At 35.9% G+C, this 19,193-nt stretch overlaps 1 protein-coding gene across 9 annotated transcripts; it reads left to right on the top strand.

The window, feature by feature from the left end:
* The first annotated feature begins 17 nt into the window (after positions 1–17).
* Positions 18–18,196, top strand: LOC306849755 (SAP30-binding protein-like). Of its 9 annotated transcripts, none has more exons than XM_079385044.1 (12): positions 18–156; positions 664–782; positions 2,414–2,458; positions 4,623–4,665; positions 7,455–7,545; positions 8,676–8,764; positions 12,148–12,239; positions 12,354–12,414; positions 12,507–12,558; positions 12,652–12,710; positions 12,848–12,875; positions 16,502–17,482. In XM_079385044.1, exons 2-12 carry the CDS (start codon positions 730–732, stop codon positions 16,678–16,680), a joined length of 792 nt encoding a protein of 263 aa, XP_079241170.1. In that variant the 5' UTR covers positions 18–156; positions 664–729; the 3' UTR covers positions 16,681–17,482. The 9 variants fall into 9 exon arrangements, with proteins under 9 accessions (XP_079241170.1, XP_079241165.1, XP_079241167.1 ...); XM_079385043.1 differs by having other exon boundaries at positions 46–156; positions 12,848–12,932; positions 16,502–18,196; XM_079385042.1 differs by having other exon boundaries at positions 53–156; positions 12,848–12,932; positions 16,499–17,488.
* The last annotated feature ends 997 nt before the right edge of the window (positions 18,197–19,193 follow it).

Genomic DNA, 19,193 nt, shown 5'->3' with positions numbered 1-19,193 from the left:
AAACGCCGAGCATGCGCACACCGAGCTGAACATAGCGTCACTATTGTGCGCCAGCGCTGAACATGGCGAGCGGTAAAAAGAATGCTGTTCTCACTTCACTAGCGGCTTATGGAGATGATTCAGAGCCGGATTCAGATCCAGACACGGATGATCAAGGTATAAACTCTAATTAGTGATAGGAAAAGCATGTACATATTGTGAGTTTGTAACTCTGGCGGCTTTGTTGTCAGTGTAGGGCTAACGTAAAGTTAACGTAAATAAATAACAGCGAATGACAAAATGTTGTGTAATGGACAAAACAGGAATTATTTAAATTGTTATGAGCTCAATTGTGTATTTTATTAATTGCTGGGTAGCAGTACGGACACTATTATGATGAACAGTTGACCATTGAGTTTTGTATAGGGGAGAGAAAAATTGGTTTGTTTCCTGCTTTATTTACTTAATGTTAAAGTTTTTTTTATGTTTTTTCTTCTTCTGCTTTATGTAACTATGCTTGTAACCTTCATTGACTCGACAGGTAGTCTCAACTGTTGTCACAAAATATCTCATAATAGTGTGTTATGGATTTACAGTAGCAACAATATTTAGTAAGTCTAGTATATACTGTTGTAACTGTGGCCTCAGTGGAATTGAAGAAGCTGTTTTGTGCTTGTCTGTCAGAATCTCATGGTGGATTGGTGTCGGCTGCTTATGGAGAGGATGATGTGAGTCGTGTGGAGGAGCCAGATGAGAAGCCCTCGGAGAATGAGGACAGTGATGATGACAGCACTAGAAATTCGGTCAGTATTAACCACAAATTTCAGATCCACATGAAATGTAATTCACAAAATTCACATTTTTAATGGACCTTTGATTAATTCGAGACGATCAGAGCCTGTTGCAATAAAAGGAAGTAACACTACATTTCTGCAACCACAAACAATTAAGCATATGCATGATTTCTTCCTGGTTTTAGATAAGCCAGGTCAGTCATTTCCAGTCAACTGTACTGTACTGTGCCGTAAGAGGCATAATCCATTCACAATTTGAAGAAAAGTTTTGTTTGTCTAAGAGGACCAATCGTCCTATACAGTTTCAGGAATTACAAATGCAAGTGTAAAATGTACGTGAGTGAATCCATTAAATCATGCCGTAAGTCAATTTAAGTGACTTTGTGACTTCCTGCACTTGCTATACTTTACTTCAGAGCAGTAAAGTACTAAAATATGTTATAATAATATGTTATTAATTTTATAATAATTTCAAAAGATGTGAAAAAAAAGCTAGGCAGTTGAAATAGCAGCTGCAGCCAATTATTGATCCTCTGCTGCCAGGTTAAAATGGTCATTGGTCATTTCATGTCATTTTCATCTTAAAAAGTCCTCTAAGAGACACATTTTTGGCACATTACTTCGTTGTCTTCATGAATGAAAAGTGAATTTTACTGCACAGATGTAGAGTTGAGAAATAATAAAGGCTTTAAAATGTTATAAGATTTAAAAAGTGTGTTCATGGCTAAAGGTAAAATATTTATTATCAAGAATAACATTATGATGTCGTTCAAGAGATTAGCCTAAACAGTTACGATAGTGTTTATTTGTCAGCATTTAAATGTACACTTAGGTGTCTAAATTCTCCTGGGATTACCATGCTCGGCATAAAAAATTATATGTTTTAAAAATAACATGAAACTGTATGTTAATGCCGCTATCGTTATTTACAGTGCTGCAATTATTTTGTTTCTCAGTTTCTGATACGAATGAGGCAGGAGAGCGTCTCTACCTATATTTAGCGCATATAAAATGAGCTTTGCTGAAAGTTTACGAGCTGAAAAATAGTTAGTTATGGTTGATAATAGTTGAAATAGTTTTTTTTATTATTATTGTCCTTTTTAATTATCAGTATCATTAGGAAAATTATACATTTAAATAGTTTTAGATAATTATAAAGTAGGAAAATTTCCATCTGTTTTTAATGCTAATTGTTCTTCACAGCTAATAGAATTAGTGCCATATAGAAGTTCAATAATGTTCCATAATTTAGCAACACACTGATTTGTTGAATTAAAGATTATGATCTAGTGGTTCTGATATTTGGTACACATATTCTTTTTTACATCCAAATTTTAAAAGTTGCTTAGTTCCAAATTTAAAATTGCCCATTTTGTTTTATTTCAACTCTGATTATTTGATTGATCCCATTTCCCACAGTCTGTCAAGACTGTTGTATGGCATAGACTATAATTTATATCACCTATAATTAATATGAAATCAACTATAATTAGATTAATCAGAAAAAGGCCACAGTCAGAACTGAATTCAGTCATTCTCAGAGCACCATGGTTGAAACTTTGCACACCTGAAGGGGGAGCTCTTGAGTGGTTTTGGGATTAATGTGTCTGTGGTGACCCTGTTCATTTTTGTTTTCATAGGAAGAGGAGGAGTCGGACTCAGGGCGGACCCAAGATGATGGGAAGGTATGTGACCCCACCTAAACCCCCCCTTGACTGCTCTGGAGTTCAGGGTATCAAACCCAAGACACACCCGTCCTCAGTTTATTGCAGTGTTGTGATTGGTCTCAAACCAAGAAAACACAGCATCACTCCAACTGAGGAACAACATGTGTGTTTGAACTTGCAGAGAAGGGTCATATGAGAGTAATGCAGCATGTCCTTAATGTTTTCATGCATACTTATTGAACATTAGGGTTATGCACAGTTACTTTTGTTACATTCATTTAAAATGTACAAAAAGTCTTCAAAAGTTTGGGGACAGTTAAATGTATTAGATGTTTTTAAAAGTTATTTGATCAAAACTACGGTCAAAACAGTAATAATAAGAAAAAATATTATAATTTAAAATTATTCAGCAGCATTATGCCAGTGATTGATTTGATGCTCAAGAAAGATTTCTTATTCTGAACTGTACTGCTTAGTATTTTGTAAAAATCAAACATTTTGTTCCAGGATTCTTTGAGAAATAGATCAAAAGAACAACATTTATTAGAAATTGAATTTTTTGTAACAATGCAAAAGTCTTGACAGTCACTTTTTATCAATTTAATACATCCTTGCTGAATAAAACAATTAATTTGTCCAAAAAAAAAAAAGTCTTACTGACCACAAACTCTTGAGCAGTAGTGTATGTGTGTATATGGTATTCATCATGATAGTGTCCAGAAGCACATTTATGTTGCTATTTTATGAATAGATTTTCTGATTATAAGTTCCAAGAGCAAGAATCTAAATTCCAGTTCCATCTAAAAGGATTTCAGATGTGCAAAGCACTGCAGTGGCAAGTTATTTCATGCACTGACATTACTTTTTCATAACAGAAGCTTGCAATGTTGCATAAATTTAGAGCCACACCCCAAAGACAGAACACTGTTCGTCATGCTTACTAAAGAGCACCAAAACATGTTTTGTAATTAAATAAATAGTTTAAATTGCCTAACAATGACTTTTCCAAATGTAAGATTTATGGTGCTTTTTATGTGAGTTCAGTTCATTTTTGTCCTTTTAACTGTTATTCACCCAAAAACTACAATTCACATTTACTAACCCTCTTGTTGTTTAAAACCCATATGGTGTTTTGGTTTTCATTGGAACGTAAAAAGGGTAATTTTGAAGAATCTTTATGCACCTACTGCATAAAAACAACAGCATATGGGTTTGGATGAATGGCATGAAAGTAACTATTCCTTTAAATGCAGGCTGTAATCTTCACTTATTAAGTGTCTTATAACTTTATGATTCATTTTTTTTTTCTTTTTGTCGTTGCTTTTGTAAAAGTGCATGCAGGGGCATGACAATGAAATGGCAAGAAGTAGGTCCATTAACCTGTGGTCCAATTTTTGAGCTAATCTAAATGAAAAAGACCTCTTTTAGGGCAGGACCCCCACCTGAGTGGGTCCTTTTTTGTGTCTCATTGTTTTGCCAAGCTGGGTTTTCAAGTGAAAGGACTGTTGTTAGGATTTGTGCTTTTGGCTACAAGAGATTCATTGCTTAGTGAGTCATATCTCTCTTTCTCTTTGCTGTCCTAGACAGATTTTCTACTTGGGCGCTTTTACGAGACCATTCTTCCATCTGCACATCCTGTTGCTGAGTGACTGTATGTGTGAGATTGTGTAAAGGAGGACAGTGAATTGAGGCCCAGTGTATTTTTCTGCCCAGTTTTAATTATTAGGGCTTTTGCGCTTTGGTGCTGATTTCATCACCATCAGTTTTTAAGCCTCCCAAGAGAGATATTTTGTGTTTTAAAAGTGTTCGGTTTAATCCTGTGCTGTAAAAACACGTTTCTCATTAGAATAGATAGTAGTTTATTAAGATCTGCACAAAATTGCATAAATGTCATTTTTTTTTTTTATTAAAAAAATGATCCTTTGGCTCTGCTGTTGTTGGACTTGGAGTTGGCACAAGAGGGCACTAACACTTGTTAAATGAACAAGCATACATTGTTATTAGCCCATGCTGATAATGGCAAAATGGCCAAATATTAATCCGTTCTAACAATATATTACTTGGTCTATCGTAATTCATCTCATGTACACATACATGCTGACTTGAAACGACATCGGAAGTAAAACGTGTTATTGTTTTTTTTATTTTTTTTATTCATGTTTGTCCTTTTCTTCTTTTATAGGACATCACAGAAGTGGAGGTTAAAGACCCCAATGAGCTTGTTGGTAAGTATAAATTTAATAAATTATACTGTCATCTTCAAATAAAATATATTTTCAAAATTTAGCTCGTATATGTTAGAGAGCACCGATGTGTATATGTGCTCCAGGCAACATGGTGTAATCACTTTGTCAGAAAGTGGCTAAGGGGGATGTGTGTGTGTATTGACTCTGCCCAGGAAATGAGTGACCCAGGTTGGATTGCTTCAATCATGTTTTATGGAAATCCTGTGTGATTAGTTTGATTATAGTGAGACCTCAGGATCGGATCATCACTTTTCTATTAAACCTCATAAGTATAATCCTGGTTTATTCTGGTGACAATGATTTCTGATTTAGTACTGTCATTTATATTAGTAATCTGCTGAGTATTTTGCAGATTAATCAAGTCCTGACAATAAAAAAAATTAAAAATAGCAGCATTTCAAGCATGCAAAAATACTTTCGTCCCGTTTATAATAAGCTCAACTTGCAGTTCTGTAATCTGCTGCTTTAAATGCTCAAGCACTTTAAAATCAAGTGGAATCTTGATACTGTTCCTCTGTTACTATCGTTATAATTATATAGCTTTAGAATAGTTAGCTATTATCATCCTTAGTGTTAATAGGCCTTTGTGATGATTAGCCTCCTCCTTGCCAATTCGTCAATAGTAATATGTATTTGGTATTATTACTTCAGCCTGATATAGAGAGAGAGTGGAAAAAAAACTTTATAATGTGCAACATTATTAACAACATAACACATGGAGGATGCACTAGAAGTTTGTGATGTGTGACCTTTAAGTTTCCCTTTGTGTTTATGTGTAAAATCGCATATATCTTTCTGATGCAGTCAGAGACCGAATATTCTTTTTTTTTTACGGCTGTAGGGAGTTATGGAAAAACAACACACTTTGGCGAGTAACCGTACGTTCCACCTTGTCTTGTTTTTCTTCTCGTTAAAATGTGCAAAAATCAGAATAGACCATAGACAGGAAGGTCTTGTTGGAGACTCAAAGATTTTCTTTGTGGTTGCAAGACAGAAGATCTTTAGATTCGTCTCTGATTTTCCCTCCTTCTCTTTTTTGGAGTCTTTCTGAGATGGGAGTTGGTGTATGGGCTTTGTGTGTGATTGTGCCACTTGTTTGGGTGGACACTGATCTCTGAAGATGCCTGAGAAGTGAGTCACTTACAGTCACTGCATGATTACTCTGATGGAGAGGAAATGATAAAAACCGACCCATGGAGAGAGATCTACTGTTCTAAGATCAGCTAAGATCACATTGTAAATCAGGTCAGGGATTAGAAATCTGAGAGCAGCAGTGGGGTTTTTAGAGCTTTTATAGAAGACCCTCGTCTTGCCAGCTTTCCTGTGCACACTTGCTGCCTGCTGCTACCACATTTACTCTAATCACACTGTAATTATTAGGATATGCTTGAATGCTTTATAAAACACAGCTTTCAGACCAACTACATGAAGCTGAATCCTTGACAGCCACAAATATAATCACACACTCATAAATCTCATAAAATGACAGTTTTATACTGAAGTTTTCTATATTTTCTAAGAACGTTTGAGCTGTGATTGTCTTTGTTGTTCTGGCTTTGTTGCTAGGTTGTTCTGGGTGGTTTCCAGGTGGTCGCTTGCAGTCAAAAGAACCCACATGTCTCTATATAATAATCTGGTCACAGTAGTGGGCCAATTTTGGAAGTAAAAATCCCATTCATTTTATCCATAGGGAAATTTATTTTTAAAGATAACCTTTATTTCAACTTATTTTTAAATAATTGTTTAACAGTGGAGTTGCTGGAAAAACTACATTACCCATGATTCTGCAAAAAAATCTCCAGCAATCAGAAAATCGAAACGAGCCAAAAGAGCTCTTTAATGCCCACTCTAATGCAGTCTTATGTTCTCAAACGACGTTTGTGTATTGTTGATATTTGTGTATTTTGCAATAAACATTTTGTTTTTGTTTCTATATAAATAACATCTTTAAATCAGTAGTTTAATATTTTCTTTTTTTATTTTGATTTGTAATTCATGGGATTGTATCTCTTTGCCTCATTAAAGCCTTATTATTATTATTATTATTATCTTATTATTGTCAAATTTTTAAAAACTCTGAACTTTGTATTACAAGCACTTCTTGTGTTTATTTGCCTCTTTAATATAAATCGCTTGTATTCCTCATTTGTAAGTTGCTTTGTATAAAAGTCTCTGCTAAAATAAATGTAAATGTACTTTTTTTTTTGTCTTAAATTTATGTTGTTATTCACCTCGTAGCTGGGTTAGTTTGGTTTGGTTTGAAAATCCCTATGGAAAAAATGAATGGGAAAAATACTTTGCAAAACCAAGACCACTAAAAAAAGTGGATGGGAACACGACACTGGTTCCTCCTTCAATGTGACTATAATATCCATCAGGTGAAAAATAATTCTGATCACTTAAACTCACCATTATAGACGAGTTATGCGTCAAATTTTAATACTTAGTCTAAAATCTCTAACTGTAAGTACAGGACAGGTGTGCATGATTTGTTTTGCCACAGGGTTGTTCTCAAAAGTACGGTTTACGTAAGACTGCTCTGGCTGAAAAATGCTTTTACCTTTCTGAAGTATCTCGGCAAGTTTCCATCGCTAGAGGGCCTGTTTTTACATGTTTATGTCTGTGTGTGTGTCTGTGCATTGCTTAGGGAAGCGTGCCACAACTAGAGGGCCACACCCTGCCCTTCCCTGCTTCTGTGTGTGTGTGTGTGTGTGTGTCTGTCTGTCTGTCATGCGTTTTAACAATCGGAGGCATGTTTTGGCCCACAGTCGCTGCCTCAGACCTGCCCAGAACAGCAGCCAGGGGGTGTGAGAGAGGCAGATGGGGGAGGAAGGGTGTGTGGGATTGAGACGAGAGGAGGTGAGGTGAAAGATTTCGGCAGTAGCTTGTTCCAACCAGTACGGTTTGAATAGTGTTCACTGCTGCATGTGTGCACAACCACAAATTCCATATCTTGCTAATTCGCTCCAGAGACGTCTGATGAAAACTGCTGTTAGACGCTTCTAGTTTGAGGGAATTTTTTTTTTTTTATTGCAAATGCTTATGAAATTAAAGTAGTTCAGTGTCATTTTAAAAAAAAAATTAAAATGAAATATAGCTTGAGGTTAAAGTTGCATACAGAATCCAGAATGTTTGTGTTTGGAAACTTCATACCACTGATGGGAGTACCCCCCCCCCCCCCCTCACCCCCAGTTGAAATCATGTGCTTTTTTTTCCCTTAATTTTTAAGTGATATGTGCTTATTTCTGCCTATATGAAATATGTAAACGTCTATAGCAAAGAAAATTGATGTAATCGCACAACTTGGTTTATATAAATAAGTTTGCATTATATTTAATAAAAAAAAATTATTTAAATACATTTTTTAAAACTTATCAAAGAAACAGTATGTAACAAATAAGCTTGCTGTATATACTGTTTAAAAAAAATATAGGTAATTTTTATATATATTTCGAAGATTAAAAATGTAACGAATAAACTCGTATTTTATTTTATATATGTATGAAGTTTATTTGCAAAAACAGTTAACTCCGGTTTTTTTTTTTTTTTTTTTTTACAATTGTTTTTTATTGTTATCATGTTTTTGTGTTAGCTAGCTGTATTTTTTAGTTATTTTTGAACCTAAATCAAAATAACCCAACTGCAGTTTGATTCAGATTAATTGGAATGCACAATGAAAAAACCTGATTTTTGAAAATTGTTTAAAACGGAGTGATCGGTTTTTGCAAATAAACTCTTCATATATATAAAACAAAAATTAAGCAATATAAATAAGCTTGCATTTTATTAACAACATGAGAAAAATACTCTGATACCTATAGCAAGATTGCACGGGCAAGCACTACTAGGTTTTCTTGAGAAAATATAAAAATCTAGTTTTATGAGCATACTGTATGACTTACTGTCATTACTCCACTGCAGCATTTTATGTTTTAAGTAAATTGCATGTATTTGCTGTCTTTGAGTATTTTTTTCCTCCTCCTTCACAGCACAGTTTTCGGAGAAGGTTCGGAATATGTCTCCAGATGAGATCCGAATTCCTCCTGAACCTCCCGGGCGTTGTTCCAGTCTTCTGCAGGTGAGATGGTTGCTGTATTCTGTTTGAGATGTTCTTGACATGCTGCCATAGACTCCAATGAGAGAAGTTTTGAAGGCACTCATTCACGGTGCTTGTTTTCTGATAGATGCTGGTCTAAGCTATCAAATATCTTGTCCGCTGACCATTCACAGGCTTATGCAATGCATATTGCACAAACAAATGACAAGAGAGGGCTAAAATCAATTCTAATCTGATTGGTTGGCTGCTGTGCAATTTCCAGGAGTCACCCACAAAGCTGTTAAAGACTTCTGCAGTAAACGTGTGTGAGGTCATTTTCAAACCTTTAAAGATGATGTTTTTTTAGGCATTCTGTAATAAATGTCTTTTAAGCACAATTACATTTGTGAAAAAATCAAAACCAATGGTTTTTGGACAGAATTTCTTTGTTTTTAGTTTCAACAAAAGGATTTATTCCTATTACATGATTATTTGAATGTGTGTTTATTGACTTTGATAATTTTCAGATTTGCCCATAAACATCACTTATCAAAAACAAACAGTGGATGGTCAATTTCTCATGATTTAAAATAAGTTCACATTTGTTAGATAACAATATGATCTAACAATAAACTATTCATTAATTTAAGGTTATGTTAATTTCAACATATTAATACTTATTTAAAATAACGGGTTGTCCATTAACATTAGTTAATGCACTGTGAACTGACATGAACAACAATGAACAATTGTATTTTTATGAACAAAAAATGAATAAATACTGCAGAAAATATTGTCCATTAGTTTTTGGTGATTTTGGTATTTAAATGAAGTCATCATCAGTCTAAGCACCGTTACTTTAATTTTCATAAATACTTTTGTGAATCAGGTGCTAAAACAACACAGATTGTGCATGCAAATGAACAGTGTGATCAGTGTTGTTCATTCTTGGTGAATATGCTTATCTGAATTTTCAGTAGAATGTGATATTTTTATTTGTTTAAAAAAGCATGAATCAAATTCTTTAAAAAAATGGACACAGTTTAAAGGAACACTCCACTTGTTTTGAAAATAGGCTCATTTTACAACTCCCCTAGAGTTAAACAGTTGAACTTTACCGTTTTTGAATCCATGAAGGAACTTAGCTGGGGACGACTTTCAGGCGCTGCGTAATATTGCGCCTGCTGCACCCATGGCACGACAGCAAAGTTCCTTGATTATTACGCCAGAATGAGAGTATAGTTCCTAGCCAAAGCGGCCTAGAGAATCGCAACTTTTAATTTTCCATCTGTTTTCGTACACGATGTAACTACAGAAGAGTCAAGCTTTAAAGGGGACCTATAATGCAAAAATCACTTTTATAAGGTGTTTGAACAGTTGTGTGGCCGCAGTGTGTGAAAACAACCAGCCTATAATGTTAAAAATCCACCCACTCATTTTTTTATAAAACCAGTAAGTCATAAACAGTCTCTCCAAAAGAGCTGTTTCAGATGCTCCCTTTGTTCACATCACCGAGGGGAAAAAGTCCCACCCATTTGTGACGCTGCCCTATAAGCATAAATACAGCCCTGAGTGAGAAGCTGTGGTCCGCCTCCGCCTTTACTGATTGCTTGCTGTAGCTGCTGTCAAAGAGGCATTTCAAGTGTTGTGTTTTGGAATGCACTAACGAACATAGGAGTCTCCATAGACTTCCTCCATCTGAGCCGCTGAAGACACTGTGGTTAAAGGTCCCATTTTGTCAAAACCGTCCTTTTGCCAAACCCCCAGACAGCATCGCGTCCATGCCATTGCTGAGCAACAACAACACGGAAACATGTCGAAAAGGTTAACTTTAACGGACGAAATCAGATCGGCCGACCTGTAACGTTACACTCTTCACTCAAAGAATGATCTGACAGGATTGTTACTATGAGTGGATCACAGCTAACATGTATAGTAAACACAATCTCACCGTGTCTATCTAGTCATGATGGTGTAAATACATTTTAATTTCAGCAGGCAACTATTTTTACAGGTACATTATTATTCCAGCCACAATTAATCACAACAATGTATACACAATTATAAATGATTATATATAAATCGTCAGTTTGTTGTTTTACACACATGCACACAGATAAATAGGAAAATTATCGAAACACTTTGGTCATTTTTGAGCAAGATGCTAATGGTCTAATTCGATTCAATGATCTATGCTAAGCTAAGCTAAAAGTGCTACCGCCACACCTGGAGATCGGCTGAATGGATTCAAAAACGGTAAAACTCAACTGTTTAACTCTAGGGGAGTTGTAAAATGAGCCTATTTTCAAAAAAAGTGTAATGTTCCTTTAATGCAAACATGTTTTTATCAACAGTATCAGTTTCCTGCTGGGTTTTTTTTTTTCATATGCCAGCCGGAAAACATTCTCTCGGCTGCTTTGTTTTGGTTGGACTGCTGCTCCTTGTCAACAGTAATAAAAGGAGAGTTCTTATGGGTTCGTTGTTTCAGTTCTTGGCACGCTGTTTAAAGCACATGTTCAGATCCTGGCTGGCATTTTTTGTCTCAGGGTGTGGCACTGGTGGGTTTGGAGCGGGTGGGGGGGGTTGCGTTGTAGGTGTCAGGCTTTCAGGTGTTTTGACCCACCCAGAGGTAAGGTGTGGCAGTTCGCCCTAAATCATGTAACTTGCATGTTGTCAGTACATGTCCAGACTAGAGGTGCAAACTGTTGAGGTCAGTGATGTCAAAACCGTGTTGATGCCAAGGTCATATATGAACTTATTTTGTTTGTTTTATTACAGTAATAGTTACTCATATCTTTTATCAAATTCCTAATAAACCTACCACTTCCTGTTGCAGCTCTCTCTCTAGTGAGCTGTCGGGACAGGTGAACACAGGTGTGGTTGTCACATTCCAGTATGGTACAGCTAGTACTGATAGATGGGCTGTGTTCTTTTTCCACGTTATGATGAATATCCTGACCCTGTGGCTATGCTTTAATCACTGCTCAGACATGATCCTCATTCCCTTATACATCTGAGTTGGTCTTGCTGCTAACTTTCTTGTAGCACATTTTGTACAAATTGACTAAGATCAGTGTCTTAACCGTCAAAAAGGACTTTGCAATTTATTTGACTTCTTGGAATGTGAAGGAAAACAGATTGAGGAGCTGAAAATGGCACATCTCCATCTGCTTCTTGGAGTCTGGTTGTCAAAAATCACCCTCTAGTTCTAGAAACTCACACTCGCACAAAGACTTTATTCATTCTTTGTGTCTCACAACACTTGGAGCAAAGAGGCAGTTTTTGTCTTGTTTTGTACTGCACATTTTGCATTTAAAATGGACCCAAGTGGGCTTAAAATGGAGTTTGTTCATTTAGCAATATCATACGTGCAGTTAATATCAGTAATGATTGGGAAAAATAATGATTCCCTTTTCTGTTTTTAGGAAAAGATTTGTAAACTTTACGAGCGGAAGCTTCACGGAGACTTTGATACAAACAGTCATATTCAAAAGAAGAAAGAGTTTCGCAATCCAAGGTCTGGAGATAAGAAGTGTTTATGATCCACAATGCACCAGACATAACCTGAAGTAAATTAACTTTTGATATTGTTTTATTTGTTTGCAACCTAACCTTGTGTTTGTGTTTATAGTATTTATGAGAAGCTTATCCAGTTCTGTGGTATTGACGAACTTGGAACCAATTATCCAAAAGTAGGTGGTAATGTTTACTTGTTAATACCACATAAATACATGTTATTCACGTCTGTTACAAAAATAATATTTTTGTGTTTACTTCTCCAAAGGACATGTTTGATCCCCATGGCTGGTCAGAGGATTCGTATTATGAGGCACTGGGTAAGTTTAGCTCTAAATTATGTTTGACGTTTAAACTCGTATGGATTGAATTGACTACATCTGTTAACTATTTGTGTGCTGTTCTCTCCACAGCCAAAGCTCAGAAAGTGGAGATGGACAAGCTGGAAAAAGCTAAAAAGGAAAAGACCAAGGTTAGAGCCCTGAGGCACTCCACTTAGTAAAAAGAAATAAAAGTAATATTACAACATTTGTTTGTACTGTCTGGGCCACAACATCACTGATTGATGGTAATGTTTGTTCTTTTTTTTTTTTACCCATGTGTCTGTAGATTGAATTTGTGACGGCCACCAAAAAAGGTACCACTACTAATGCAGCAGCTTTGGCCACGAACACAACAACTGCCTCTTCCACAGGTACATAAAGTGCGTTTGATGCAAATAATGAGGACTTGAGGGTTTAATGCTGCTTTAAAATAAGAAAATTATAACATAATATAAATTACTCTCTTATGATAATAGCCTCTGCTGATAATAAGAATAAGAATTGTAGTAGTAGTAATAATAATAATAATGTTTTTATTATTATTATTGAAAGATATATATATAATTATGAAAATTTTAAAATATATTTTAATATATTTTATCTTTATGTAAATTTAGTCTCTTTTTTGGTACCAGTTCCAAAAAACAACAAAGTAAAAATTCTACTGATAACCTATGAAATCAACAAAATCAAAAACTAAATTAAACCAAAATGGCTTCTATTGCATTTTCATTTTATTAGATTTCATTGTATTTTTTTTTGTTCATTTTTGTGGATTTGGGGTGACACAAAGTAGTACTTTATAAAGACCTTAAAGGGGTTATATGTAAGAATTGTCATGCATTAATCACTTTTTTGCTCGTGTGAACAACTAGTAATGAAACTACTTCAGCTTCCTAGGTTGCCAGTTAAATCCTATACACGTGCATCTCAGAAAATTAGAATATGGTGAAAAATGTTTCTTGTAACTTATTTCAAAAAGGGAAACTTTCATATATTTTAGATTCATTACATGTAAAGTAAAACACTTCAAAAGTTTTTTTGTTTTAACTTTGATGATTAGAGCTTACAGCTCATGAAAGTCAAAAATCAGTATCTCAAAATATTAGAATATTTACATTTGAGTTTCAATTAATGACCATCCCTACAGTATAAATTACGGGTATCTCTTGTTCTTTGAAACCACAATAATGGGGAAGACTGCTGACTTGGCTATGATCCAGAAGACGAACATTGACACCCTCCACAAAGAGGGTAAGTCACAGAGGGTCATGTATCAAATGCTGTATCAAAGCATTTTAAATGCAAAGTTGACTGGAAGGAAGAAATGCACAAGCAACAGGGATGACCGGAAGCTTGAGAATACTGTCAAGCAAAGCTGATTCAAACACATGGGAGAGATTCACAAGGAGTGGAATGAAGCTGGAAAAGGGCTACCAAGCCACTTCTGAAACAGAAACAACGTCAGAAGCATCTTACCTGGGCTAAAGAGAAAAAGAACTGGACTGTTGCTCAGTGGTTCAAAGTCCTCTCTTCAGATGAAAGTAAATTTTGCATTTCATTTGGAAATCAAGGTCTGGAGTCTAGAAGAAGACTGGAGAGGCACAGAATTCAAGCTGCTTGAAGTCCAGTGTGAACTTTCCGAAGTCAGAGATGATTTGGGATGCCATGGCGTCTGCTGGTGTTGGTCTATTGTGTTTTATCAAGTCTACAATCAATGCAGCCGTCTACCAGAAGATTTTAGAGCACTTTATGCTTCCATCTGCTGACAAGCTTTATGGAGATGCTGATTTCCTTTTCCAGCAGGACATTAGCACCTGCCCACACTGCCAAAACCGCTTCCAAGTGGTTTGCTGACCATGATATTACGGTGCTTGATTGGCCAGCCAACATGCCTGACCTGAACCCCATATGGAATCTATGGGATATTTTCAAGAGAAAGATGAGAAACAGTGGATCCAACAATACAGTCGAGCTGAAGGCTCAATAGTGCCTCAGCAGAGCCACAGGCTGATCGCTTCCACGCCACACTTCACTGATGCTGGAATTTGTGCTAAAGTATTGACCAAGTATTGAGTGCATAAATAAACATACTTTAAAGAACTTGAACGTTTCTGTTTTGCAAATAATTTTTGATTTTAGGAAATATTCTAATATTTTGAGATACTGGATTTTTGACTTTCAATTTTATTTATTTTCAGTTTTATTTGCAAAAACTTTTTCACGATATTAAAATTGAGATGCACCTGTCGACTCTTTTTTTGTGAAACTCTTGGGATGTTTTTTGCCAGGAAAATCAAAGGGATGTGACGTTTATGCGTGCGGGAGCTAATGACACATGAAACGAATGCTTATGTTCAGATTAAAAGTGCAGTAGGAGATCTTGGAAAATGTTAACTTTAGCCTGATAGCACTGAAAGCGGCCGTCACACCCTCTCTGCAAATCACCATCCAAAGCCACGCCACCTGAATGCTCACAGGTCAGACGATCAGGCAACATAACTACAATACATCGTGTCATTCACCGGTGAGAAAGCTTTATAGCACAGTTAGTAAAAGTACTACAATACCAGGAAGGAAGATCGGGTTGTTGATGTTTGCCTGCCATTCTCACTCCGTCTGCACAGCGTACCTGAATGCGCTGATGACGTATCCTGTCTGCGTGAACCGGGTGCGCAGAGGTATGCAAATACATGTTGACAGGCAGGTAGGAAAGTCAATAATTGGATGAACATTTCTTGGTCCTACGCCTTCCACAGAATATAGAAATACAGATAAATGCATTTAGATCACTTAACTTAATTATTGCTATCGGGATGTGAAGAGACTTTCAACCAGCTTAACAAAAACATTTTCTGAAGACACCTATTGCACCTTTAATGCCGAAAGAGCTATTCTGTCTATAATGTCATTGTGTCATGCAAAGATAAGGGATTCATTCAAACTAGTCTCACAGAGCCAGATTTTTCTTATCGAGAGGATACCGTGTAGTATGTTGACAGTGCGGGAGCTAATGACACATGAAACGAATGCTTATGTTCAGATTAAAAGTGCAGTAGGAGATCTTGGAAAATGTTAACTTTAGCCTGATAGCACTGAAAGCGGCCGTCACACCCTCTCTGCAAATCACCATCCAAAGCCACGCCACCTGAATGCTCACAGGTCAGACGATCAGGCAACATAACTACAATACATCGTGTCATTCACCGGTGAGAAAGCTTTATAGCACAGTTAGTAAAAGTACTACAATACCAGGAAGGAAGATCGGGTTGTTGATGTTTGCCTGCCATTCTCACTCCGTCTGCACAGCGTACCTGAATGCGCTGATGACGTATCCTGTCTGCGTGAACCGGGTGCGCAGAGGTATGCAAATACATGTTGACAGGCAGGTAGGAAAGTCAATAATTGGATGAACATTTCTTGGTCCTACGCCTTCCACAGAATATAGAAATACAGATAAATGCATTTAGATCACTTAACTTAATTATTGCTATCGGGATGTGAAGAGACTTTCAACCAGCTTAACAAAAACATTTTCTGAAGACACCTATTGCACCTTTAATGCCGAAAGAGCTATTCTGTCTATAATGTCATTGTGTCATGCAAAGATAAGGGATTCATTCAAACTAGTCTCACAGAGCCAGATTTTTCTTATCGAGAGGATACCGTGTAGTACATATTTACTTATTCATCTAAACGTCGCTCTCAACAGTGTGGACAGAGTCTGAATGTTTGTTAACGGTATATTGCTGAAAAAGATGCAGGCTGCAGTTCACTTAGTGTCATTAATAACAAGGCTTTCTGATTTCTACACACAGCCCCTTTAAGTGTGAAATCACTTTATTTTATTTTTTTCGTGTATTACATTGGGTTAGTGCTACTGATAACAAATTTACTGTTAGTGCAAATTGAATTCATTTTGAGTTTGATGACCTAGCAGATGCACAGAAGAGGAAGAGCAAGTGGGACTCAGCAGTACCAGTGACCCTGGCACAACCCGCCCTCCTCACCACCACTGCCACCCTCCCTGGAGTCGTCTCTGTAACCACAACAGCCAGCGGCACCAAGACCACAGTCATCTCTGCAGTGGGAACCATTCTGAAAAAAGCTAAGCAATGACACAAAAAAGACAGAGGGATTTCACTTTAGGTTGCCAGATTGATAGTTAATGGCCGTTGCACAGGTAAACATAAGTTCTGCTGTTTTTGCTTGAGCAACAGTTGGTTTTAACAGTCTGGCAACCGGACTTCTCATTTTCTCATTTTCAGAAAGTGGAAAATTCTGGATATAGCTTTATAATGGTATAATTGTATCAGACATCTCTGTGTTCGGTTTTGACTAGCTGTTTCAAATGCATTCATCTGATTCTTTGATTTAAACCTCATGGTTGTCTTTGCTCAGGTGGTTTCCATTGAATTCATGATTCTTGTATGTAAAAACGATCATACAGCAGTCATACATATACATGTTGCTGTAAAGTCATCTGAACTTTCATGACCCATGTTTGAAAACTGAAACCTGCAATAATTTATTGCTTATCAGAAAATTAGATTTTTCTTTTCAATAATCATTCAATGTTTGATAGATGCCCAGTCCGATCTGTCTGCTATCTGTGTTTCCATTTTCATGTTTTGGATAGGTCATGTCACGCAGAACAACAATTAAACCTCACCAGAAGATTAATTCAGTATCTTATAACAATAACTAATCAGGGCTATCTGACTGTATTATTGCATTTATTATAAGACACAAAGGGTCTTATATTTTGGTGCAAGTTCATTTTTACTTTTTTTTTTTTTTTTCAGTCATTTCTAACTTTTTATTTCATTTTAGCAATGCAAGTAGTTTTTAACATGTATATATTAAAATGACTCTGGCTTCTCTGTAGCTCATGAGTGTAAAAATAAATGTTTTTTTGTATAATTGCAAATCTGTTGAATTTTCATGAATCACTCTGCTTTCTTTAATTCAAATCTGAAATGATCTGCCTCTGTAATGAAGAAACACAGCTGTCAGGCAGTGTTGAGGAATGTGTTTCAGGTTCTGAATTTGGAAGATGGTGTGTGTTTACTAGATGGATCAATGATTTATATTCACCCGATACCTTTTTTTTTAAATTTTGAACTCGAGCCATCCAAACTTTCGTTCAAGCTAAGAAATGCTGGGCAGTGAGGTTCGTTGCTGGCATTTTCTCTTGGTCATATTTAAAACCATCTGCTGGGAATGTGGTGGTGCAGCCTAGTGGTTATGGGTCTGGGCTTGGTAATCTAAAGGTTGTGGGTTCAAACCTACTACCCTTGATCTAGACACTTTTAAATGGCGGTCATTTGAAACTGTAAATTGTTTATCTACTCTACCTTTCAAAAGTTTGGGGTTTGTAGTGTATTTTAGTTTTTTGAAAGAAGTGTCTTTTGTTCAGTATAAGAAATACAGTCCTAATAACAGTAGTATTGTGAAATAGTATTGCAATTTAAAATACAATTATTGTAATTAAATCTAATTATCAGTTATTTTTATTCTTTGAATAGAAAGTTCAAAAGAACAGCCTGTATTTGAAATAGTTACACTGTATAAGTCTTTACTGTCACCTTTGATCAATTTAATGCATCACTGATGAATAAACATTAATTTCTTTAAAAACAATTTACATTAAAGTTTTGAATGCTGCTGAATTCCCCAATTTACCACTTTAAATGGCTCAACTTACCTGTAATATGTTGGATGATTTTTTTTTTTATTACATATTGTAATATGTCATAAAATCATAAAATACTCAAAAACATTTAGTAAACTGCGGGCGTGACAGGAGCGGCAAGAGCAGCTAATGGGAATCTATAGGAAGAAAACTGGTATCAGTAGGCTGTTCCAGTTTGTTAAATGAAAATCTTACATGTTCATGATTGAAAACTTACAACATAAACAGCTTTACCTCATGCCATCTGGTCTGTAGACATTTACAGTTGTGGTCAACATTTTACATACAGTTTGTAATATCTGCAAAATGTTAATTATTTTACTAAAATAAGAGGGGTCATACAAAATGCATGTTAGGTTTTATTTAGTACTTTATTTAGGACTTGAATAAGATATTTCACATAAAAGATGTTTACATATAGTCCACAAGAGAAAATAGTTGCATTTATAAAAATGACCTCTTTAAAAAGTTCCTTAATAAAAGTTCTTAATGCTGTGTAGTTACCTGGATAATCCACAGGTTTTGTTTTTATAGTGGTTCACGAGTCTAGTCTTTTGCTTGTCCTGAATTTTATTCGAGAAGTTTCCCCTCAGGAAGTTTTCTCTCAGGGCAGAACATTGACCGTTGATCTTTGACAAATGAATCTGTTTTTAACCGATTTGGAACAGATTACCCAACAACTCCAAGTATTATAATATAGTATAATACTATTATATAAAATACTATAAGGTAAGTGCATTTGATTCAGCTCTTTTGTCATTTCTTCCTGCCTAGAGGGCAAGTTCTGGTGGTACATTTTACCCCACTCTTTTCTACTGGCCTTCCAAGATGGTATTTGTCATCAAATGCAAGACTTCACGTTTATAACAAATGGAGCTTTCTTTATTATTTGACTTTTGCTTGGCCCCAGGTAAAAACACTGACGCACGGAAGTTAA

This window comes from Barbus barbus (assembly GCF_936440315.1).
Source record: "Barbus barbus genome assembly, chromosome: 29".
NCBI lineage: Eukaryota > Metazoa > Chordata > Actinopteri > Cypriniformes > Cyprinidae > Barbus > Barbus barbus.
This window is presented reverse-complemented; position numbering and strand designations above follow the sequence as displayed.